At 41.6% G+C, this 26,116-nt stretch overlaps 1 protein-coding gene across 9 annotated transcripts in view; it reads right to left on the bottom strand.

The window, feature by feature from the left end:
* The window catches only part of PCDH1 (protocadherin 1), a 184,228-nt gene that overhangs the window by 28,435 nt on the left and 129,677 nt on the right, over positions 1-26,116 (bottom strand). For all 9 annotated transcript variants that reach the window (XM_044280960.1, XM_044280967.1, XM_044280968.1 and 6 more), the window contains exon 4: positions 25,378-25,597. In XM_044280960.1, coding sequence (XP_044136895.1) covers positions 25,378-25,597 — 220 coding nt within the window. The remainder of the gene's footprint in view (positions 1-25,377; positions 25,598-26,116) is intronic.

Genomic DNA, 26,116 nt, shown 5'->3' with positions numbered 1-26,116 from the left:
TTTGCCACTGTAGGGGTCTGGAGTGAAGATGGCTCCAACTGACCGCTGGTATAGTGGAGGTCATTCTGCCCAAGACCGCCATTGCTTGTCTGATAGTAGGGTTCTCTGCCGATATCAGGGACTGAACCTGTTGTATTAATCTCTGAATCTTGTCCTGGGGTAGAATACAGAGTAGTTTCTTTGAGTCCAGTATCATCCCTAAAAAGATGCAAACTTGGGAAGGTATTAAATGGGATTTTTCTCCGTTTATTTGCCAGCCGAGGTCTTCTAGGATCTGCACTACTTTTTTGAGGTGTGCTTCTAGAATGGATTTTGACTCTGCTACCACCAGGAGATCGTCTAGGTAAGGAATTAGTAAAATGTCTTTTTCCCTTACATGAGCCATGACTTCTGCCATGACTTTCGTGAAAAGTCTGGGAGCTTGAGAAATCCCAAAGGGAAGGGCTGTGTATTGTAAGTGCTGGATGTGACCTCCTATAGAAACCGCGACTCTGAGGAATTTTTGACAGTCTAGCCGAATGGGAATGTGGTAGTACGCATCTCTTAGGTCTATCGTAGCCATGAAGCAGCCCCTGAATAGATGTTTTATGACTGATTGGATCGACTCCATTCTGAATTTTTTGTAAGAGAGGAATTGATTTAAATCCTTTAGATTTATAATAGTTCTGAATGTTCCATCCGGTTTGGGGACCAGAAAAAGGGAGGAGTAAAAACCCTCGCCCTTCTCTGCCTCCGGCACAGGAATTAGAACATTTTTCCGAAGTAGGGATGCAATCTCTTGTTGTAAGGCTAGATTTTTCCCCGGGTTTCCTAGAAAATTCGTGATTTTGAATCTGTCCGGTGGGCGGGAGACAAACTCTAGACAAAACCCTTCCTTTATAACGCCTAAAATCCAGGGACTTGAGGAGATTTTTTCCCAGGCGTAGAGGAAGAGAGAAAGTCTGCCCCCCACGGGAGAGAAACCGTCATTGCTGTGATGGTTTAGAGGTTGAGGAGGATTGGGAACTGAAGAGAAACCCCTTGCTTTTCCTATTCTTGTTGTCAGCTCTGAAGTCTTTCCTCTGCCCCCTAAAAAAATCCTTCTTGTTTTTGCGAAAAAAAACGTTGTTTTTTCGGGGGTCTGGAGACAGGGAATCCTTTTTTATTGTCCGAGGCTTTATCCAAAAGGTCGTCTAAGACGGATCCAAAAAGATAATCGCCCTGACAAGGAATTGCACAATGCTTATTTTTAGATCCCGTGTCTCCCGACCAACCTTTTAGCCAAATAGCTCGTCTGGCTGAATTTGAAAGAGCAGCTGACCTAGCATTTAATTTTAAAGCATCTGCTGATGCATCAGAAATAAAGTCTACTGCTTTAAGTAGAGTGGGGAAAACGGCTAACAATTGATCTCTCGGGGTCTTGTTCTGAATGTGAGATTCCAATTCTTCTAGCCATAATTTCAGAGACCTAGCAGTGGATGTGGCGGCAATATTTGGTTTGAATGCTTGGGCTGAGGTCTCCCAAACTTTTTTTTAGGTAAACCTCTGCTCGCTTATCCATAGGGTCTTTAAGAGAACCCAAATCCTCAAACGGAAGGGCCGATTTTTTTGAAATTTTTGCAACAGGTGCATCCAATTTAGGAGGTCTGTCCCAGTTTACTGAGTCTGCCTCGTCAAAGGGATATTTCCTTTTTACATTTTTTGGCACAAAAATTTTTTTATCGGGTCTTTTCCATTCCTTCTGTATTAAAAACTTTATATTCTCGTTAACGGGAAATACTCTAGATTTTTTCTGCCCGAGATCACCAAACATGATATCCTGAACGGATCTTGGGTCTTTGGGTTCGTCTACTTTCATAGTCGCACGAACTGCTTTTAGTAAAGCTTCCGTATCATCGGGGGAAAAAAGTGGCCTGCCCGTGGATTCTTCATCCTGGGACGAGTCTGGGCTATCTAGGATTTCTCCCGTATCACTATCCTCTAAGGGATCTGAGTCAGATCTATTAGCCGTGCTTGATCTGGTTCCCAGGGAGGTAGAGGCTACAGCGGGAAAGCTCTTTTTGAAATCTTTCAGGGAATCCGAGACCTCCGTCTTTACCATCTCCCTAATACTCTGTAGAAGGGATGGGGACTCCTCCTCCACTAGTTTCTCAATACAACTTTGACATAGCTTTTTCAACCAAGAGGGGGCCAGTTTCTTTTTACAGACGGCACACTCCTTCCCTCTGGTCTTTGAAATTGCCTTTCTAGGGCCCTCTTTTGTAGTCTAAATGCAGGAAGAAACAAGAGGGAAAGGAGATTTTAGCCTAAAAAATGAAATAAATGGTGGGGAATGATCCCCCTTACCCCACCAGGAGTACCGGTCTGATCTCATGACCCTCCTGTTGATCGGCGCGTAGGGCACTCTCCTCCTCCATACTGCTGTGGGATAGAGAGTGACTCCCCGGATCCAAAGGAAATCTGGCTTCCTGTAGGGCTGGCTGGCTGGGCTGCTGCTGACCGTGCGCCTGTGGGTCCAATCTCCTCGGTCGGGTCCTGCTGGAAACCCTCTGCGGCCTAAGTAGGAGAAGGCACTTCCTACTTCCGGAACGCACGCTGCGTGCGTTCCAAAAACCGGAAGTCTCTACCGAGACCCGGATCTCGCTGGGATCGCGAGATTTTGGTTCCCCCTGCGCGCGGCAAGAAGAAGGCCCCGGCCCGCCTGAGCACTGTCAGGCAGGACCGGCGTGCCGAACGCACCTCTCGGTGAGCCCGGGACTGCAGAGTATCGCCAGCGCAGCGTAAGCCAGACCCCAGCAGCAGACACCAGACTCCGGCCGGCGGCTCCTAGAGGAGACTTATGCCGGAACAGGTAACCCCACTTTAGAAAAATTCCTCCGGGGCCCTGCAGCCTAGCTTTTCTCTCCTCTTCTCCACGAACCGTCCTCTGTCTAGGACAGGAAACAGGAACTGGTGGTCTCGGGGCCATGCTCCTCCTTATGAGCTCTCCACGAAAGTTCCTGTTTCCTGTCCTGGATGGAGGCGGTCTCTCAAGGGTGCTGTCATGGGCGAAAGGGAAAGTACAATTTTGGTCTCATCAGACCAGAGCACCTTCCTCCATACATTTTGGGAGTCTCCCACATGCATTTTCGCAAACTCACAACATGCCTTTTTGTTTTTAGCTGAAAGTAATGGCTTTCTTCTGGCCACTCTGCCATAAAGCCCAACTATGGAGCGTACGGCTTATTGCCATCCTATGTACAGATACTCCAGTCTCTGCTGTGGAACTCTGCAGCTCCTCCAGGGTTTCCTTAGGTCTCTGTGCTGCCTCTCTGATTAATGCCCTCCTTGCCCGTTCTGAGTTTTGGTGGGCGGCCGTCTCTTGGCAGGTTTGCCGTTGTGCCTCTTGCTTAGGTGTTGCAGCCTCTGAGGCCTTTCAAAAAAGGTGTGTATATGTAATGACAGGTCATGTGACACTTAGATTGCACACATGTGGACATCATTTCACTAATTATGTGACTTCTGAAGGTAATTGTTTGCACCAGAGCTTTTTATGGGCTTCCTAACAAAGAGGGTGAATACATACGCACATGCCAGTTTTCGGTTTTCTATTTCTAAACAATAGTTTTATTTATATATTCTTCTCATTTCACTTCACTAACTTAGACTATTGTGTTCTGACTTATCACATAAATTCAATGTTTTGTTAATCCGAATTTTAAGGCTGTAATGTAACAAAATCCGAAAAAAGTCAAGGGGGGTGTTTTTATCCCCTTAGTGACCAGCCTGTTTTGGGCTTTACTGACCAAGCATTTCCTTCCTTTTTTTATCGTCGCGTTCCAAGAGCTATTTTTTTCTGTCTATATAACTTCATGAGGGCTTTTTTTTTTGTGGGACAAGTTGTAGTTTTTAAAAGCGCCATTTTGGGGTACACAACTTTCTGATTAACAGCAATTCTGCAATCTGCGTTTTTATGTTCTAAATTTTACGGCGTTCATTTTTCAGTATAAATAACATATCTTTATTTTCTGGGTCAGTACTATTACAAGCAATGCCAAATACATAGTTTTTCACGTTTTACAAAATTTTTTCAATAAAACCCAATTTTTTTAAGAAAAAAATGTTTTTGCATTGCCACTTCCCAAGACCCATAATTTTTTTTATTTATATGGAGTTCTGTGAGGGCTTCATTCTTGGGGGATGACTTCTTTTTCATTGGTATCATTTTGGAGTAAATAACGCTTATTATGTTGTTTTGTTGGCAGCTAAGAATAAATTATCATTTTTTTTTTATTTTTTATAAAGGCATTCACCGTAAGGGATAATTTACGTGATATTTATGTAGTCCAGGTCGCTACGGACTCAGCAATACCAAACATATTGGCAGGATTTTTTTGCCATTTTTTTCATTGAAAAGCGTATTTTCAATGGGAAAAAAGTTATTTTTATGGGGACTTTTTTTTTTTGCTTTTTTCACCACCTAATAGTCCCACAAGGGGACTATAACAGACAGCTTTTTGATTGCTTTTAAAATGCAATGCACTATCCCTATAGTGCATTGCATTTTAAAGGCATTGCTATTCTGACATTGACCAGCAGGTTGCACCAGAGAAGCGCAGCCTGCTGGAAATTACTCAAAGCTGGTCTGGGGCCTACATCAGACGCCAGGCAGCGTTCACACACACAAATCCACACCCCACGATTGAATTTGTGGGGTGCCAATGGGAGACAGACGGAGTCCGCTCCCTCTGTCAGCACTTTACATGCGGCGGGCCGCGGCTCTCACGTAAAAAATAAATAAAATAAAAATCGGCGGCCCAGCCTAAGGCCCCTTAGTTACCGCTGTAAAAACACGTATGGGTGGTCACTAAGGGGTTAAATAGGCAGTTTTTATCATCAACCACGCACTTACCCAGAGCTATATACGTCAGTGTGACTGACATTATTTGAAAGAGCTTAAATAATAGATGGGAGGGGGAAGAGCAAAAATGTGAAAAAAAATAAATTAATGAATAAAAAAAAAAAAAAAAAAAAAAAAAAAAAGTGCTACATCCAGGGGAGAAGGAGACTCCCACAGAGAAAGACCGCATCTCCTCCCCATTGCTCCGATGCTCAGTATTAGTATACAGAGCGCAAAATTAGCGGGGGCCATAATGGGGTGCAGTAGCTCTATTTAAAAAAAAAAAAAAACAGGCAGGGTGGCAGAACAGCAGGGGGATACCCTACAGGTACAGATATTTATCTCACTTACTGCAAACCCATGAAAAGTCCTCTTTAATACCTGATAAACATAGATAACTATATAAGACCATGGTAGCCGTATACTAAAGTGTGGATTTTTTTTCTTCTCAAACACACACATATATCCTAGTACATTGGTATGTATGATATTACACCATTGGCCTATTAGTGTGATGTCATAACCTCTTCCAACTTTTGACAGCACAGTGGCTTTGCTATAGTCTAAGGTGCCCCCAGCTTTGACTGAACGTGTGCCCCCAGAGATACCCTATTGCTAGCAACTTCCATTCCTGTACATCACAATACAGGTTAATTAGTACCCAAAGTAAATGTCTCATTTATTGTAAAATATTTCCAACTAAACCTCTGGCAAAAAAAAATCCCAATAATAAGATAAAGCATCGTTAGTCCCTGGAGTACTAGGAGCGACCACACACATACACACAATGCATACCCTGGCAAACAGTGGAAACACAGCAATAAGTGATACAGTGAAAGAAAAGGCTGGTGTTTTGTTTTAAGGCTATTTTGCAAGTGAGATTATAAAACATAATTAAAAATTACACATGAAAGGAGAAAGCGGGAGTGAGAGGCAGAAAAGGGATTGAAAGCGTGTGTACGATAAAGGCCTGTGTTATCATCCGGAAGGGAGGGAGCCTCAGGCTGTTATCATTTAATTAAAACCTCTGAATATCCGAGCTGTCTCCACCTAATCAAAGGGGACACAAATACGGAGAGGAGGTGGGGGTGAAAGGGATGGAAAGAAAGTGGATTGGAAATGGGAGAAGAAGGGGCTGTGCTGATGGAGGGGATTAGAGAAGAAGCAGCAGGACGGGAGGAATGCAGCATAGGCACAGACACAAGGGGAATGCAACACCGTCTAGTAGATGACGGTGGATAGGTTTACCTTTCAATCAAAAATATGGAGCTGTGATCTGGGAGAATGATGATAGGATTATCACCTCTTTACTCTATGACCCCCCTCCTCCCTCCAGACATGCCCCAAGGACTTCGTGAGGACGGCTTCACATCTGCTTCGGTGGCTATGTTAGGAGCCCCAGTTGTAGATTCCATCGCAATTGACAAAAAAATAAATAGCACAGCATGCAGTAATATTTTTCTGGTAGAAAACACAGCATGACGGAACCCAATGGATGAATCCCATAATAAGTCAGGTGACGGATCTGGTACTGTGTCATGGTTTCCATTGAAGCAGGTGTATTACAGCTCATGCCTATTCAAGTCATGATGCAGATGTGAACAGAGCCTTATTACAGCTGCGTTTTTGTAAAGAAAAATAGACCCTAGACTCGTATGGGTCTAAACCTGGCCATAGACATTAGAAGGAAGTTGCGGACTGGTTTACATGTGTATTCCCCCTTTTATTCCACTGTAAAGGAAAGGGATGTTGAATGCATTCATCTATATGGCTGCAAACAAAAAAATCCCAATAGATACCTTGTGGAATTCAGCAATTTCTACTGGATGCTTGGAATAGGGATCCCACCCCAGAATATAAATCAGGAGATTCTAGCACTCCAAATGTAAATCAAGACTTCGGATGCACGTGTGGTGTTTCGGTCTGGAAAGATCTTCATCAAACTATTGCTGCTCCGAGTAGGAAGAATGGCGCCAGGGTACAGTGTATCCACACTATGTCATGCACTTAATATAGAGCAGCAATGGCTGATGAAGGTCCTTCTGAACCAAACTGTCATACGTGCAGCCGCATTTGAAAAAAGTCTTTATTTGCATTTGGACCTTTGGAATGCTACAATTTCCTGATTTATGCAATATTTCCCAATGTAGAAGTTAAACACATGGCAATATGAGAAGAGAACCCAATTGTAGTCCATTCCTTCTAAAAGAAGGCTTAAAGGGGTATTCCAGTTATAACAAGTTATCCCTTATGTGTAGGATAGGAGATAACTGACTGGTGGGGGTGCTAACGCTAGGACTCCCACCGATCACCAGAACAAGGGCCCCTTACCCTGTGAAGCCCCCCTGAAATAGATTGAGAAGCTTGTCGGAAAAGCGTGCCACCAATCCATTCATTTCCATGGGCTATCTCCGGCACTCTCATAGAAATGAATGGGGCAGTGGTGCGTATTTCCATCCAGCTACTCTGTCCATTTCAGGGAGGGCTCCACAGGGTAAGGGGTCCCTGTTCTCATAATTGGTGAGGGTCCCAGTGTTGGGACACGCATCAATCTGTGGATAAGGGATATCCCTTTAAAAATTGTTAACTTACCCAGGTTTCTCCTGTCACATTTCAATTCATGTGGCTTATTGCATCTCCATATTTTGCAGTGTACATGGATTAGGGTTATATGGCTGTAACAAGAACAGTAACCCACTCTATGGTTAGCGTTTGCAAAAAGGTATGACAACAGGGGGATAGCCAGGTAAGTACTTTACACTAGGTAGGTGTGCGTCACAGAAAGCCCCTTCAACTGAACAGTTTTTTCAATTGCCCCGAAAATGGTAAATTCCATCCTGCTACACGTTTTATGTGAATATGATAATGTCCTTCTTTGTAATATGTAGGTTTACCTGCAGAACTATAGCAATCCAGTTAACACCGTATCATGAGTTGTTTCAAATGACAAACTCAGCTCTGCTTCTTTTAAATATGCTCTACGTATACGCTCACTTGCACAGAAGGAAACAATAACCGGCAGAGAATCAGAAGAGTAAAGGAAAAAAAAGTTTAACAAAGCTTCAATAAATTCATTCGTTTAATCCTACAGTAAAGCTAACAATCGCAGGCGAGGGCTGGAAGCAGTATGTGTCAAAAGAAAGGAAGAGGCTGAATCAAAGCTTATCCGGGCACAGGAAAAAAAATTATATATAACAAGGTAAAGATAAAGAATCAAGGCGAGAACAAATTGCACAACCAGAGTCGTCTGGTTCATCTCTGTGCCAATTAGAGCGTCCGAGAAACGGAGGAAGAGGGTGGTGGGGCACAGGCGGACAACAATGTTTATCCATTCATCTCAGTGCCAATTAGGGAGTGGGAGGGAAAGCACTGGAAGAAAAGGTAAAGTGACAACAGTGTACTCACCGATCCCCTGCCCAGGAGAACGTATTATCCCGAAACAAAAATGTATTATAAAAATGAAAAGATCGTGACCCTTTTAAGTTGACACAATAGACTGACTTCAATGGCATGGTCTCATGAGTCTTTACGCACAATGGTGTTGAATACATGAACAGTAGTGATCAAAGTTTTGTTGATATGATGAATCACAAGTTGAAATTTTATTTAAAGTTCCACATTTCTTTAAATGCCCCAAATGCCAGGTCAAAAACTGCTCTTCTGGTCAGACCTGTAAAAGGGATGCATATACTTACCCTGCTACTTGCCACTGTGTCCCAGGTCCACTGCTTGCCTACCTCAGGACTCCCTCTGTTAACATCTGCTTTGAAGCCGCTGCGGTCAATCACTGGCCGCAGCAGTGACGGCGGTGTAAGATCAATTGGTCAAATTGTGCAGTAATTGACTAGAGTGGCATTAGTGCGTGGAGGACTCAAACAAGGAAGCAGAGGACGGGGAGCAAAGCAGCCAGGACACAGTGTCAGGGAGAAGATCAATAGGCTTTTATTTTTTCCCCAGGTATAGCCAGGAACAAAGTTTGACACCCTCCCACACACACTCCTGCAGAACACAATGTAGTGCCGGTTTAGGCCCCTTTCACAACATATGTTGGGCACAGATGAGGCATATGCTCTCTAAGAACTGAAGCACATTCAACCATCTTGAATAGAGTTGCACAAGTCTTTCTAATACCAGTATCAAATTAACCTGCCAAAGTATGCCAAAAGGACAAACTACTACACTGGTGTATGGTTGACCCATTAAACCTATCCAAGCATATACTTCCGACATAACTAAAATTTCTCATTAGTTGAGGACCTTGGAAGTGTCATAGGATGCACATGGTCTGTAATGTCTCCAATATACAGTACAGACCAAAAGTTTGGACACACCTTCTCATTCAAAGAGTTTTCTTTATTTTCATGACTATGAAAATTGTAGATTCACACTGAAGGCATCAAAACTATGACTTAACACATGTGGAATTATATACATAACAAAAAAGTGTGAAACAACTGAAATATGTCACATTCTAGGTTCTTCAAAGTAGCCACCTTTTGCTTTGATTACTGCTTTGCACACTCTTGGCATTCTCTTGATGAGCTTCAAGAGGTAGTCACCTGAAATGGTCTTCCAACAGTCTTGAAGGAGTTCCCAGAGATGCTTAGCACTTGTTGGCCCTTTTGCCTTAACTCTGCGGTCTAACTAAAAAGCAAACCGGATGGAATAGCATGCCGCTGCAAGATGCTGTGGTAGCCATGCTGGTTCAGTATGCCTTCAATTTTGAATAAATCCCCAACAGTGTCACCAGCAAAGCACCCCCACACCATCACACCTCCTCCTCCATGCTTCAGGGTCAGAACCAGGCATGTAGAGTCCATCCGTTCACCTTTTCTGCGTCAGACAAAGACACAGTGTTTGGAACCAAAGATCTCAAATTTGGACTCAGACTAAAGCACAGATTTCCACTGGTCTAATGTCCATTCCTTGTGTTCTTTAGCCCAAACAAGTCTCTTCTGCTTGTTACCTGTCCTTAGCAGTGGTTTCCTAGCAGATATTCTACCATGAAGGGCCTGATTCACACAGTCTCCTCTTAACAGTTGTTCTAGAGATGTGTCTGCTGCTAGAACTCTGTGTGGCATTGACCTGGTCTCTAATCTGAGCTGCTGTTAACCTGCGATTTCTGAGGCTGGTGACTCGGATGAACTTATCCTCCGCAGCAGAGGTGACTCTTGGTCTTCCTTTCCTGGGGCGGTCCGCATGTGAGCCAGTTTCTCTGTAGCGCTTTATGGTTTTTGTGACTGCACTTGGGGACACTTTCAAAGTTTTCCCAATTTTTCGGACTGACTGACCTTCATGGCCTCTCGTTTTTCTTTACTTAGAATTTGTATTAAGTAAAGCAGCTAACAGTCTATTCAGTAGGACTATTAGCTGTGTATCCACCTGACTTCTCCACAACGCAACTGATGGTCCCCACCTCATTTATAAGGAAAGAAATCCCACTTATTAAACCTGACAGTGCACACCTGTGAAGTGAAAACCATTTCAGGTGACTACCTCTTGAAGCTCATCAAGAGAATGCCAAGAGTGTGCAAAGCAGTAATCAAAGCAAAAGGTGGCTACTTTGAAGAACCTAGAATATGACATATTTTCAGTTGTTTCACACTTTTTGTTATGTATATAATTCCACATGTGTTAATTCATAGTTTTGATGCCTTCAATGTGAATCTACAATTTTCATAGTCATGAAAATAAAGAAAACTCTTTGAATGAGAAGGTGTCCAAACTTTTGGTCTGTACTGTACCTTATTGAAGTAATAATAGGGTGTCAAATATTTCACTGTAGTAAACACCAAGCCAGGGCAGAATTTTCCATATCTGATAGGACATCCAAAAAGTAACAATAAGACTAAAGTAGTACTATGTAGAGACACAGTCCATAGGTAAACCATTTTATGGGTAGCTGGTAATATAACACTCCAGTAAAGGCTACCAAGATAACAGCAGGATAAGTAACTAAAAATTATGGTACATATCTACAATGATCATTAAGAGATGAGCAGCTCTTAATCATTTCAGAAATAAGTGTATATATTTGTTTATAACATTCATATAATACTAGAGCTTGAGTAATCAGAAGAACTATTTGCAGCCAACAGTAAATTACAAAAAAAAGGAAATCAATTTGTACATTAAATACTGACCTTAACAGCTACTTATCAGATTTATATATAAGTTGATATTTAATTATCTTTCTGGAAGTATTACACATGTATTATGAGATCTTACTACTCCAGGGAAGACAATATGACTGACAGAGCTGTTAATGCTGCTGTACATACAAAAGTATTTCCTTAAAGGAGTTTTCTAGGAATAGTTTAAATAGCTGCCAGCAACCTGTCCTAGAATGTGAGCAGGTCTGGTTTCCACCACTTGCAGAACTGCCTAGGGGGTTATGGGGCAGATCCTCACTACACTGCTGTAGAATAAATGTTAGATGTTAATGATGCAATCCTGCCTATTATATGCCATCATGGCTGAGCAGCCTGACAGGACCTGACAAGTGCCAGAACATAGTGTGCAGTGAGGCCCTGACCACTGCCCACCAGGTTGCTGGCGGGTCACCAAGTCTTTCCCAGAAAAAAACCTTTAAGAACAATTACCCATAGGGGTTACACACGTAAACAAGGGCTCTCATTTGCTCATGTTGAAAATAGTTTAGTCTAATTGGAGTTTTTTTTAATGTCCCCTTGCATCTATATCATTACGATTTGTATCCAATAAACGATGGTCTAAATAGTTATGGAATGACCAATTAATTTTAACTGTACCACTCATCAGAGAGGCTTTCAAGCATTTGCAGATGCGAAGAGGGTTCTTTACTGTCGACTTAAAACATTGGTCATTAGGTGGCTTATTTTCTAAAAAAGGTGGAAAATTTGTACTACTCCTTCAAATTGACAAGGGGAGAAATCGCTGCAGTTTAGAGGTCTATCCAATGTCCACCACCATCTACTTACTTTACAAAGCTAACTTTGAGACATACAGTTGATGGTGGACCTGTATAGTCTCATTGGTAATTTAGGCCGTTTTATTTGCCTTTGTATAGGGCCATGAAGAATCTGTATATACACTGTCAAGCAAACCCTCAAACATATAAAAGGATTGGTGTTTCTCAGTCTTCTACAAAAATATCTGTGTTAAAAAAAGCAGATAATGCCAATTGCAAATTGTCCCTCATCTTTTGTCTTGTATAAAATCAACTGAAGGTTATAGGAACATAGGTAAGGTAAGAACTGTGAATAATTAAGTGGGATGTCTTACATCTGTCAAGATGAATAGACTTGACAAATCATCAGATCACCACCCTATATTAGTCAGCACCAGAAAATTTAACACATATGCTCCAATCCTAATAAATGCAGTTAAACCTTTCAAAATTCATCTTTTGAATGTAATTGTATTTGACTCTAATTGTATATGTATTTCATGTACAATATTCAACTAGTCTGCAGTCTTGTGCTTGACTATAACAGACCTGACACTGATCAAATGCAGCAGACACCGTGGATTTATGAGTGGCCAACTGGTGCCCGATACCGCTGAGATATCACTAATCCCATAATCCTCTTCTGTTCGCAATGGCTTGATCCTCTTCAGAACCTGCCACACTGATCTCTACTACTTCTTAGGGCTTTACTCTTTTGGATCCCCCCCCCCCCCCCTCGCCCACCACTGCCACCCAATCATACTTAGAAGAATAGACTAATCCACCAATTCTCTTCTGTAAAGTCTTTCAAATCCTGTGGTGCTAAGTCTATGAAAACAAGACACAGTGCAAGGAAATAAGTACATGCATAAGCGGCAAGTGGGAACAGAACAATAACAAGTAGTTTTTTTTAGAATATAGGAAGAAGCAGGTATAGAACAGGAGATTTTTGTGACACCAGAACTACTGATGCAATGTAAAGGTTAAGGGATGGAAGTAACAGGATGTAATGCAAAAATAGTATAGGATAACATGGGTGCTGCCACAAGTAGGTTAAAAATCAAAGACCACAATAAAAAAGACTTTCCTGCCAGCCTTCCCTACCCCTCCTCCACTTACCAAGTTCAATATTAAAATAACTTGCCAAAATAATATTCTGTTTAATAACCATACAGTTGGGCTGACCTTAAAGGGAGTCTGTCACCAACTTTAGTTATCTCAAACTGCTCACACGGCACTGGGGGTCATAGACACAGATAAAAAAAAATGGTGCCTTTCCTTAGTTTTCCTGCTGCTGTAATGCCTCATAATAGAACTTTTAAGGCATATGCAAATGAGGATCACAAGTGCCCCAGCATTACTCATCGATAACCACTACCCCGTTAGCCAGATCAGTATCCTCCTGACGTCACTCTCCTCTGCTCTTCAAATCCCAGACCTGCACACATCACTGCCCGGCCTGGCCATGCACCGTACAATACACACTGTGGGGGCAGCAGCATTGATGAATGGACTGTGCATGCGTCACTTACATACCAATTTTACGCCATTAAGCGGAGCATGTGCAGTCCGTTAATCTATGAGAGGCCCACTGTGGGTATTGTATGGCGCCTGCCAGGTCTCGGTGATGTGTGCAGGTTCGGGATTTGAGGAGCAGAGGAGAGTGACGTCAGGAGGATACTAGTCTGGCTAACAGTTATCTGTGTATGTGACCCACAGTGTGGTGTTAGCAGTTTGAGAGGACTAAAGTTGGTGGCTCCCATTAAAATATGAAGTACGCAGGGGTCTAGCTAAAGGCTCATGGGCCCTGCTGCAAGAGTTCAGATTGGGACCCTCCCCCTTCCCTCAGTGCTTTGTGGCCAAATTCTTGACCATTAAGTATTTTCTATAATGCCGGTGCTTTTATGCGGCCTAAGGATCTTTGGGCCCCCTCAGGCTCCTGGGCCCGGTAGCGACTGCTATCTCTGCACCCCCTATAGCTACGCCTCTGGCAGTAAGCCTATTAAACTTTATTTATGATTCTTATCTTCATCTTATACTAATTAGAATCTACTGATAGCAGAGTCTATGTTATCCTGCCTTTTTCTCCCCACTACTGAATGTATCCCTGGAGGTCTTACTGCTGAGGTCTGCAGGTTGGAGCAGCAGCCATGGGGATCTGGGGAATGATTCTCCTGTATGTACGTTTAAGAAAATACCTGAACCTTAATCATTAAAAAAAATTCCTCTGAAGGAAGATAACAGTTACTTTATGTTACCAGTGGAATTCACTGTTGTGTTGTCTTCCTTGTGCATTGTGGTGTTCTGCATACTATATGTTGCTAATTTACATTTCTCATGTTAAAGAAAATTTCGATACAAATAATTGTACAAAGAAAAAAACTAAAGATAACAAAAATACCCGAACCTGGCACAGCCAAAAAAGGAAAACATTATTTAAAAAGTATATTTTTTCAATCTACCATTTTGTGTGTGGAATTGGGTATTTGCAGCAAATATTGCAAAAATCTCCTTGGGTTTAAATTTTTTTTTTTTCAAGCTTCCAATAGTAACATTCGTTAGCAATGATGTGGCAGCATAATACTGCCGCCAAATACCCGATGAACGAGAAAACGCTTGTTCAACAGGCAATCCATATTTGCCAGCGGTAGATCATGCTGTCTCGATCTGCTACCTGCAAACAAGTAGTCAGTATGGGGAGGAGAGAAGGCATTAACAATCACTCCTCTCCATACTGTGGAGGAGATCACTGCATGTAATGGCAGCGGTCTCCTCCACTAATGAGCAAGCGATTGCCAGGAAGGAACGCTTCCCTCCCAACAATCTGCTGCTACATCGCTGTAATACAGCCCTTAGTATGGAAATAGAGCTAATTTCAGGAGTGGAGTGTCAGATCATTACTTACCATGGCTGGTGACCATGAGGTGGGAAGTTTCCCGGTAGGTCTATGGCCAATCCACCCCGGGCTCTGTTCAAAGCGTAATGTCCATTCTTGGTTACTTCAGCTCAGCTGCCATTCACATGAATAACAGCTGAGCCGCAGTAACCATGCACGCCCACTACCCTTTGAACTGACCTGTGCTTTGTGATCCATTCAGAGTGCTAGTTCCAACACCAGAGGCTGCGTGGAACAGCTGATCGCGTTAGACCCTTACCGTTCGGATCTGAATGACCTATTAATATCAGAAGCCTGGAAAACCCTTTAAGACTTCGGTATTTCTTGCATAAGACCACAGTTGACCTGGGTTCATAATGACTGCAGGACTGGGCAGCTTGGAAATGGGTCCAAGAATAAAGGATGTAGCTTAGTCTTAGATGTGACCACGATCAGAGATTTAAGTAGGCTTATTCTGAAAAATGCATTGATACGTGACATATAAAAATATACTGATAGGCTCATCTATCGGACCACAAATTTATTGGATGCAAATCTATCTTTATAGGACACAAAATGGTTAAAACATGCAAAACAAAATCTTTTTATATTAGATATATATTAATGCAGAGAAGATAAATCGCTTCCGATTCTAGAAGGAGAGAGGTCATCACAAATTGTGGCCCATGATGTCATTACACAATGTGACAATACAATAATCTAAAAATAAAGCACATACATCTAAAATACTCTGCAGGAAGAGAGTGAAGTTTCCCTTCAAATAGTCTAAGCAGAAAAGGCTACCAAGATCTCTAAACAGACAAGGGATAGAATAATCTCATCCCACTCAGGTTCTGAAGCAGAGACATTGATGCACCATACAGAAATACAAAGGGGAAAGAGCAAACTTGGCTCAAAGCCCTCGAGTACATAATTACACATGCAGGCACACAACAAAAGTTGACAGAGAAAAGTGGGCATGAGGCCAGAACAGCGAGGAATCTCCGGCAAACAAAGTAGCGAGAGTTCACAAGTCTTGGAAACGACAGAGCTTCGATCGAACTCCTTGCATAACAGAACCATAGAAGAAGAAGAACAAGAGCTTGCTGGAGGCACACCTACACAGCTTTCAGCTTGAAGCACTGGACTGATCAATACTAAACAAATAGATCCTTTGTGTGTTAAAGAGCCTCTGGTTTTCTATCTTTGTTTCCCCTTGTGACACTACATTGAGGCTGAAGGGGTCAAGCGATGCCTGCAGTAGTAAAAACCCAACTTGGTTGACGCAGGCAGATTGCACTGCCAGTTACAGTCTTGGGAAGGAACACTTCCTTCCCAACAACTGCTTGAACGTTGGTGGAGGTGAGGCGCTGCATTTACAAGAGGATGAGTGAGGACTACCGCTATATATGGCTGTGTTGTTTCTGGGCAGCAGACCTCTGTTTAGACAGCATGATCTGCTACCCAGAAACGATTATTTAGGTGACCACATGAAAGATGGTTTCACCTGATGAATGAGCATTTTGGTAGTTTATCAGGTGATCTGTGGCAGCCATAGACGGGAAGATTATCAGGAACAACTGTTTGTAGGAACGTTTTCGCCCAATAATCCGCCCTAACATCAGGCTGTGTAAACCAAGAATTACATAGCGTTAACATGTAATGGAATGTCATCCTCAAGTATCCCCAAAAGACATGGCTTTAAAGCATATTTTCTGATTAAGAAGAAGCAATCATTACATTTAAGTAACCTCTTTAACCGTTTTACAATGTACACAAAATTGTTCTCTCTACTACAAACAGATAGATTATGGCTACATTCACACTAGCGTTTTTGCTGGCAGTGTTCAGCAAAAACGCTTCCGTTACTGATAATACATCCGTCTGCATCTGTTATGAATGGATCCGGTTGTATTATCTTTAACATAGCCAAGACTGATCAGTCATGAACTCCATTGAAAGTCAATGGGGGACGGATCAGTTTTCTATTGTGTCAGATTGTGTCAGAAAACAGATCCGTCCCCGTTGACTTGCATTGTGGGTCATGACTGATCCGTCTTGCTCCGCATCCCAGGACAGAAAGCAAACCGCAGCATGCGGTATGAGAACGAAATGGAATGCATTTTGGAGTATTCCGTTCTGTTCAGTAACGTTTTGTCCCCATTGACAATGAATCGGGACAAAACTGAAGTGTTTTTTTTTTCCATTATTGAGACCCTATGACGGATCTCAATAACGGAAAATATTAACGCTAGTGTGAAAGTAGCCTTACTTTAATTAAATCAGGATAATCTTAAAATGGAAGAATTACTATCCAAACTATTTCTATTTTTTGTTTTATATTTTGTCCTTCTAATTTATGAGTAAAAAATAGGATTTAAAATAAAATAATTGATATCCCAATTCAATAGATAATGATATATCTGTCATGATTTTTACACCTACGGCTTGCAGAATTGTCTAAACTGTCTAACCAAGATGCTATATTTACATTAGAGTTGTCTAATTTACCCAAAGATGCCTGAGGGATTCTGAAAATGGGATACCTCCTAGACTAGTGGAAGATTAAACTAGTCTTGAATGGGGGTTATACTCTGCCTACAATGCAAACTCTTCTCTGCAGGGAGAAGTCTGTAGACGGAGCAGTCTAGGCAATGTGTAGGGTTTGGGTGTCAAATCGTTATGCATGGCACAAAACCAAATTGTTCATGTCTTTCAGTGATCGTCTGCATTACTCATTATTCAAGGGTGGGCATTTTGGGGTGTGATCTATATAATGGATGGGGGTATGACTTCAGTTGGTCATACAAATTAGATGAACGTCTGTTGATCTCATGGACTGTCTAGACAAGCTGACCATCTAATGTGTATGAGGCTTCCTGACTCTCCCATGATGGCAGAAGAAGAATCTGATAGTTGATTTGGTTTTCATAAAGCCCAATCCTTTGGTTCTTAAGGGAAATAAGGTGCTGCCAGAGGTGTCTGCTAGACACATCCTCCAAAGCTGAGCCACATATGTGTCACGACCCTTGGTCATGGTCGTGACTCCTTGGGAGCCGCATGCAGTTGCCCGCGGTTTGGTGTTGTCTCAACCGCAGATGGGGGCACTTGGTTGTTTGCATCAAGTGCGGTTGCCGCGGACAACAGTTATGCGTGTGGTTGCCCTTGGCAACGTGTGTTTGTGTGCACTTCCCTTGTCTGGTGTGCACGGGGGTTATTGTGTGCACTTCCCCTTTAAGTTGATGTTTTCCCTTCCCTGGAGTTGGAAGGGTTAACTTCCTTCCTAGTGTGTGTGTGCACTGGGTGTGTCTGACTGTTGGGTGTGGCTTCTTGGCCCTATAAAGCCTCAGTGGAAGGCAGTAGTCAGAGAGGGTGCTTCAGCCATGCTTGCTGGAGACATCCTCCTGGTTATTTACCAACTGCCAGTGGGGGCCACCCTACCTTGTCTGATGTGATGTTTATGTGTATGTGGTTGCTTGTTTATTGCACCTTATGGTTTCCTGGTTTCCCATGTGATGTATGGTGTGTGCTGTTGTCATTTGTTTGGTTGTGGATAGCAGAACTTGCACATGGGTTCCAGGCTGTGTGTCTGTGGCAGGTAGGTGAGGTTGTAGTTTCCACGTACCTGCCACTGCCATAGGTTGTATTGGTTTCTCCTTATTTACAGCTTGGCCATTCTAGGCTCCTGTTCCTCTATGTCCAGGAGGAACAGGTAGTCTACCCAGCTCCTAGCTTAGGGACCTGTGGAGGGTTAGTAGGGACCCGAGGTTCCAGAGCATGAGTCCTCCTACCTTTAAGGTCGGCTCATGCCGCTAGGAGTTAGGGTCAGATTAGGGAGGCTTTGGGAGGTGACCTGCTCCCTGATCCTGTGGTCCTGGCCAACCAGCGACCAAACATCTACGGGTACCGCACGGCTGAGGGTTTCCCCCATCCCCAGCCGTGACAATATGCATGTGTATAGGGGTTCTGGAATGAACAATCCACCTACAGTTTTGTGTATAGCTAGCTTTAAAATGTGGCACCTGCAATTTTTCCTCAAAAACAGTGCTAAAATGAGGCAAAAAAAAAAAAAAAAGTTATCTGCTGGTACTTTGGTTTACATTTTCCACACTGAATCAGCTGGTGGCTTTCTTGTGTCACATCAAATGTGTCTCATCCTTCACCCTTATATTATTTCTTTATTCCAATTTAGGGGACACACAGGAGGTGTCTACAGTTTTGTTACAACTAAACTCATTCTAGGGTGGAACAGTTTAGAAACAAGCAGCTGAAAATGATGCAGAGTGGGAAGTATTCTCTAAGATATCTATACATATCTGCTATAAAATTTTCCAGGCTTGTCCCTGATGGTCACCTACAGAGCCTAGGATCTCAACTGTGGAACATGTATCCCTGGGGTTACGTGAAATGTAAGAGTATATGATCTCAGCCTAGTGGGTGGATGTAATATAATACCAGATTGTGTAGCTTTAGTATGTTGAGAAATACTGCTGTAGAGTATTGTATGTAATTTTAGGAGTTTTTTTTCCCCTGTTTGTTCCATATTTTTATTCTGTATCACAGTTCTCCTCTAGAAAGGTTCATCTTAACCTTGGCATGTATACAATAGTGCTCTACACAATGAGCCACCTACATAATAGGCCTTTGTACTGGATTAACTCAGTCCTAAGGAGGAAGAAAAAACCTACAGAGACAATAAGGTAGAGGAAGATGTTGATATGAAGCTAAGAACAAATGTTTCCGACTTCAGTGTTTGAACAAACTCATGGTCTTAAAGCTGGACAGCAGTCTTGTCTCTGTCCTCTCCTTCCTTGAAGTTGCTGCACATCTTTTGTGTGCCACCATCACTTGCTCTGTCTGGATAGCGCTTAGATCCTTCTTTAATTGGGTTGATGTTCTGGCTAACAAGCTGGTTTCTACAGCCAGCAACAGATGGATTAGCAGCGACAAGTCAGGAGAGGAGGTGCGGGGAGGGGTGTAGAGGGCGACATGTGTAAGGAGGAGGTGAGGTAAGTGTGTTAACCAGATTTATGCTGATTCCATAAACCCAGTGATCTGTTCCAGGCTCACACTTTCACACCCAGCAGTCTTATGCTCATCATCAGTCCCTAGGAACAATCTGGAGCGCATAACAATGGCATTCTTGTACCCAGAAGTCCTAATAAGTTGAGGTTTTGCACCTTAAGTCATTGGAGATTTCTCCATTAAGCAGAGAAACAAAACACGAGCAGGGTGATGGTTTCAGCTAATACCAGTGTGATTCAATTAGCAGCATTTAATGGGAAATGATTAGATGGGATGGCAAGGTAATGCATTTACAGCTAGGGAGGGAGCGCGCATTGGGGAACTAACAAGGGATAACCTCACATATTGGAGATCCAGCAGCCGAAAATGGAATTATACCCCCAAGGGCTAGAGGCTTCTAATTGAATAAGCTCAGAGCAGATAGACACAGCGGCCCTGATACATCCGGAAAGGAAAGAGGAGATTGAGGACAAGGGCTGGTGAGGAGGGAGGGAATGGATTGTTTCTCATTGTGAATAACAATAATATTGTATCCTAATACATGAATAAGATACTATATATATATATATATAGTATCTGTAGGGTTCCTGTGGTGCTGGAGAATGTACTCAAACATCAATATCTTGTGAGATAACAGACTTAAGAGAACTTAAAAAAAACGGTGTTAATATGTCGCGCATAAAAACTGGTTTGACTAGTTAGAATATGAATGATATCTGTAGGAAATTTAGAGTGGTGGGGCATACAAATAATAGAGTTGCTCCCTTGAGTTAAAGGGGTCCCCCCCAGGACTTTAACATGGTACTTTTTAGCACAATCTCCTTCATTGTTGAAATTGAATCAACAAATTGTTCACTCATGTGGCTGTACCTGGTACTGCAGCTTGTCCCATTTATGTAAACACACAAGCCCTTGTCGCCATATCTGAGCTTGGATAAGCCATCCTCAAAAAGGCTGTACACAATTAGGAAAAAAAAGTCTCTTTCAGACACAGCACCACAACTGTCCATCATCTATGTCTGAAATTGCACCTGGGCACCATTAAAGTGAATAGGGCTAAGCCACAAGGCCACACAACCTGTGGGAGTGCATAGTTATGGTAGAAGGTAGCCATGTTTTTCTAATCCTGAACAACCAAGAACTGACTGTGAACTTAAAGTGAAACTAGAAAGAAAAATAAATAAACAGAGGCTCCAAATCGTTGGCGACTGCAACAAGTAGCCCAGGACAACAGAAGTAGGCAGGGTCAGCAATACTATAGTGTAGCACAAAATACCACCCCCGCAGAACCAAACACCACAGTAAGCATAGAATACTGCCCTATCACTATACTAAGGACAGCGATATAGTTGTATTTAAGGAGGGAAAATGTGGCTATTGGTCAGGTGCCTAAGTACCTGATGCGCCTAGCATTAATTAATTTTGAGAAGATCAGATTGTTATATACCTAGTAGCCACTGTCTGTGAGGGGGCTCAGGCGGCGCCCTGGGCTTCGGACCCCCAGGGAGTTTCCCTGTAGGGTACATGTTTTTTAAATCACATTTTATTTTAAAACACATTTTTAAAGAATTTTTGGTGGTTATTTTTATTTTTCCCATGTCAATATCTATATATAAAAAAAAACAAAAAAAAAACAATCCTGCAGTTTTCACACAGACGCCATTTCTTGGTCTGTACAGATCATTTTACTGCAGTTATCTCCTTATCGTTATAGGCAGGTTAAAGGTCCTTTTACACAGGACGACGATCTAGCACATTGTCAGAAAAGAAAGCGGTCCTTCCTGACAATCTGCTAGATCGTTAGCGGAGAAGACCAATGCAATTACATGCAGCGATCTCTTCCAGAGTATGGAGAGAAGCGATCACTAATGCATCGCTCTTCCCCATACTGACTCGCTGTTTCATGGCAGCAGATCGTATTTACACAGCACAATCTGCCACTGGGAAACAATGATCTTTTGTGCTTACACGATGAACGGGCGTTTGTCTCGTTCATCGGGTTATTGGTGGTGCAGTTACACCGCAAGATGATCGCCAACGATAATCTGTTCAATTGTCGACCTGTGTAAAGGGCCCTGTAAATGGCATATATCACCTTTGTTTACAGATAAGACGTTCACAATAGGCGATTGTCAGATCTGATCTATTCTCTCCTTGTACAATTACTTCTGCACAGGGCACAGAACATGCCCAGAAAACTCTCCCATAGAAGTCAATGAGGTCCTCTCCTGACCATTGTGTCTATGGACCACATGGCTGCCGTAAAGCAATTTCCTTAATGCTGTTAAGAACAGCTCTGGCACGATGGCTGCCCCCATAATCATGTTCAGGAAATAAAATAAAATAAAATCTGCAATCAAAATAAAAAAAGATTATAAAAAAAGGATACATTTCCTATAACTGGAAGAGAAAAAAAAATGGTGACCCATTTCAATGCAGGTGACATAATGATCATCACTCCAGTCCACATCTACTTTTCGCATTATAATGTACAACAAGTACAACTGGTGTAGCGCAGTTTATTCTAGGGGTAGTGCTGGGTCGCTTGCCAGTTTAGTAAATTTAATATCTAATAGAGAAATTTCATTATTGAAATATTATCTTAAATATGCCATGTCTTCTAAACCTGTGTGTAATACGTTACCATATATTTTCAGATGGCAACAGAAATAACCATGTTTTCATCAGATTTGTGATAAATGTAAGTAATCCATAGATAATCACTATATTCAAGGCTAAATCCCACTAATCTTTAGGTATAAAGCTAGGATTATGGATGGACACCAGTGTGCTATGCCTGATGCTTCCTATTTATAATTGGGGTGTGGAAGTCCTAAAGGATCGGCTTAAAGAGATGTCCCTCATTAAGGACAGATGCGTTTGTGTAATACTGTACATTCAGAGGTTTTCCCTGGAATGCAATACAGGTCTTATTAGGTAAAACCAGGTTATGAATTAAATGAGCACTAAGACTGCCGTAGTAATAAGCATGTAACATCCATGCTGCTAGGGAAAAGATTAAGAGGTATAAGACTACCCACAGTCTTGTCATGGATGGGGGTAGTGTTTGAGGTTTATACACACATTAGACCTATAGATCAAGAGGAAAAGTTTGGTAGGGGTGGATGCATCCAAGTTATATTTACGGGGTTCTTGAGTTCTGATGCACTCTGTAATAAGTATATTTCTTCACTGAATCAGGTTAATTGTGGCCGATTACAATAACTGGCATATATTTTGGTTATTCACCTTATCTATTACACTGTAGTGAACAGTATATGCACTTATTGCACTTTGGAATGGATTTTTTTAAACATATCTGTAAAAATATTGCTTATGTTATATATCAATACTTCTATTTACACGATTCTTGCGTTCTGATGCACCCGTAGCATGTAAATATATATTTCCTGGTACAAGTCCATTGGACCTTTGAAGCTTAGACCTCAAGAACCTTTTTCCATTTAAAATCCATCCGTAAAAATTCTCTTAAAGGGTTATTCTAAAAAAAAAAAAAAAATCACTTAAATGCCATTTTTGGCACTCATAGGAATGTAAGGAGAGCGGTCCGCCCTCCGGGACTTTTTGCAAGATCAGTTCTAAGCATAGGTGGCACCCGCAACTATCAGACATTTTGATGGGAATAACCCTGATATTACAAAGAATCTTATAGTTTGACTTGGACTTTGTTACAACGAATACTGCCGGAAAAAAAAATAGATACGCTGTGTGAGGCCTAGTGCAGGACCTAAGGGGGCAGAGCATGACTGAAAGAGCAGCAAATGTAGATGTCACACAGCTCTTCTCCAGGCCCTACACTAGGTAATAGTATTTGTCATTTATGGAGTGTTCCTTTAAGACCGATAGCCACAATATTGATTTAAAAAAAAAAAAGTGATTTACCAATGAACTAATGTGAATTGGGCATCTCCAGACTCCTTCGGAATCCGCTAGGAAGGGTGGAAGTTAATATGGCAACCAGACTTTCCGGGAAAAGTAAATATTAAAGAGGCTTTGTTACCATGATCAACCCCATTAAACCAGGGACATTGTTCTGGAGAAATTCATACTGTTATGCCAATGGTAACAAAGCCTCTTTAATATTTACTTTTCCCGGAAAACCCCTTTAAGGCCACTTTACACAGGCAGACAGCAGGCAACTGCCGAGCATGGTATCTGATCGGCAAGCTGCATATTATGTATCAGAAGGAGTTGAGCAGATCTAGTTTTTCTTCATCAGTACCCATGATCCCTCACTGCTTCTTGCTTGTGGGCCAATGAGAAGGCTGCAATATCTTTAGCAACCAATAGGAAAGTTGCCTATCTTACTAGTGTTGATCGCAAATATTCAAAATCACAAATTTTTATTGCAAATACATTACATTGCCGATTTTCGCAATCAAGAAAATAATGACTGGAAATCACAAATTCTAGCATTTACGGCGAATATTGGGCTAAAAATGTGGGATATATCGCGAATACGAATATTGCCTATACTGCTCATCACTAAAGAGGAGCCAGTATTACTCTTCAGAATACATTTTCCATAAAGATACAGCAATACTAGAAGGTCAGGTCACCATACAGCAGGCCATATATTAACTGTCCATTGCCACTTCCTTGCATCTAATATTTCCAAAACCACTAGTTTACATTTTACAACATAGAAACTGAATGTTCCATTTCAGAGATAATCAAATATGGCTTGTTAACATCAGTTACATCAATTTGAAGTAGGGGGTTAATGCCATTTATAAGGCTGCAGCATTATGCAGAGCTTCTATATAGTGCAGATGTGTGGGACATGGAAAACTAATTATTAGACTTCCTTTAGCGTATAGATTGAATGCAAACCATTTACAAATTCTGCAGAACATTTGCTATTTGTAAAATAACAAAACAATAGGATCCATTGGATCACTGCTATTACTATATTTGTAGCCTGGAATCTCAGATTATATATTATATTTTTTTTATTATTTTATTATTTATTTATTTTAACAGATGATGCCATTATGAGAATAGCCACAACGGAAACACATGAATTTGTGTACATGGGCAATTTAGAGGACTATCCTGAGGAATTATACATGGAAAATTGAGATATCTGCTATTTTACATATGAAAGATATTTGGTTGTGCCTCATGGATTAACCCAAAACACTTACTAATTCAGTTTGGTTCTTGTCCCTAACCAATTTATAGGAACAGTGGACAACATGAAGACCAGGAGAAGGCCTTTACCATAGCTGCTATTTAATGGGCACCTGGTTCTTCTAAGCGGTCACTACAAGTTTAATTATCTATAAAACTATCAACAGTATCTTATGGATCAAAAAACATGTAAAAACTGGCTAATTACTTGTTAACTAGTACTGTATAACAAGTCCAACAGGAGGATATGAAAAATTCAAAGGATCTACCTATATACTATATAATCTTTCATGCCTAGGTTGCGTTGCAGCACTATCCATATGAAGGCATAGTGAGAATTATTTTGCACTTCTAAGATTCATTCTCAACTCCCAAAAAACAAAACAAAACAAAAAAAAAACAACATGTGCTTGACCTAACTATAAAGAATAGATACGACACATGTTAAAAGACAAACACTGCCAGAAGCATGATGTCTGGTGATGAGGCAACACTAGACAATGGCACTTGGATCTTCCTTATGATTTCTTCTCTTACCAGTTTCAGGATGTTCCATCTCACCGATGCTACCATCAGGGGTGGTTCGCTCATAGTGGTCTTCTGGGAGAGCCAATGGCCCTATTCTTGGACCAGAAGATGACTTGCTACTTGGGGTCTCTGACTCCTCTAGGCCGCTGTCATAGTAACTGTGCTGAGATGGGTCTTGGATGTCAGGTGCTTGATTGGATGTGGAAAACGTCACTCGACGATGAGGTAACTGCAGAAGACAAGTGAAGACTCTGTTACAACTTAGAACTCATTAAGATACAAAGTAATAACAGCCTAGTATGATACATATGCAATATGTTAAAAAGTCATTTCTATTAGATGTCTTTGTCGAGATTTTAGGTACCTTAGTCAAGAAAGACAATATAAGGTTTCTACTGCATGCTATTTTTGGCATATAAATTGAAGATCCTGCATACTGTTAATGATAAAAAAATTACATGGCAACCAGAACAACATCATGTTACAGGAAATTATTTGTAATAGAATAATGATAATGTTTGAGTCCTAATCTTTTGTTAGAGAAGGTGTTAAGGTTGGTTTCTACAGAAACCACCACACAATGTATGCATGAAGTATAGAAAATAGGGATCGATAAAATAGATATTTCTTTTTTAATACAGAACAACCTCAACCCTGTTCTCCTCTCCAAGGACCTTTGAATGCCCTTAACGTAATCCACCTCAAACGAACACATCAAGAGATAATGAAGAGTCAACATGAATGAGGT

Source organism: Bufo gargarizans, chromosome 2, assembly GCF_014858855.1.
Source record: "Bufo gargarizans isolate SCDJY-AF-19 chromosome 2, ASM1485885v1, whole genome shotgun sequence".
Taxonomy (NCBI): Eukaryota; Metazoa; Chordata; class Amphibia; order Anura; family Bufonidae; genus Bufo; species Bufo gargarizans.
Note: the sequence above shows the minus strand (reverse complement) of the source record. Positions and strands in the feature narration are given on the sequence as shown.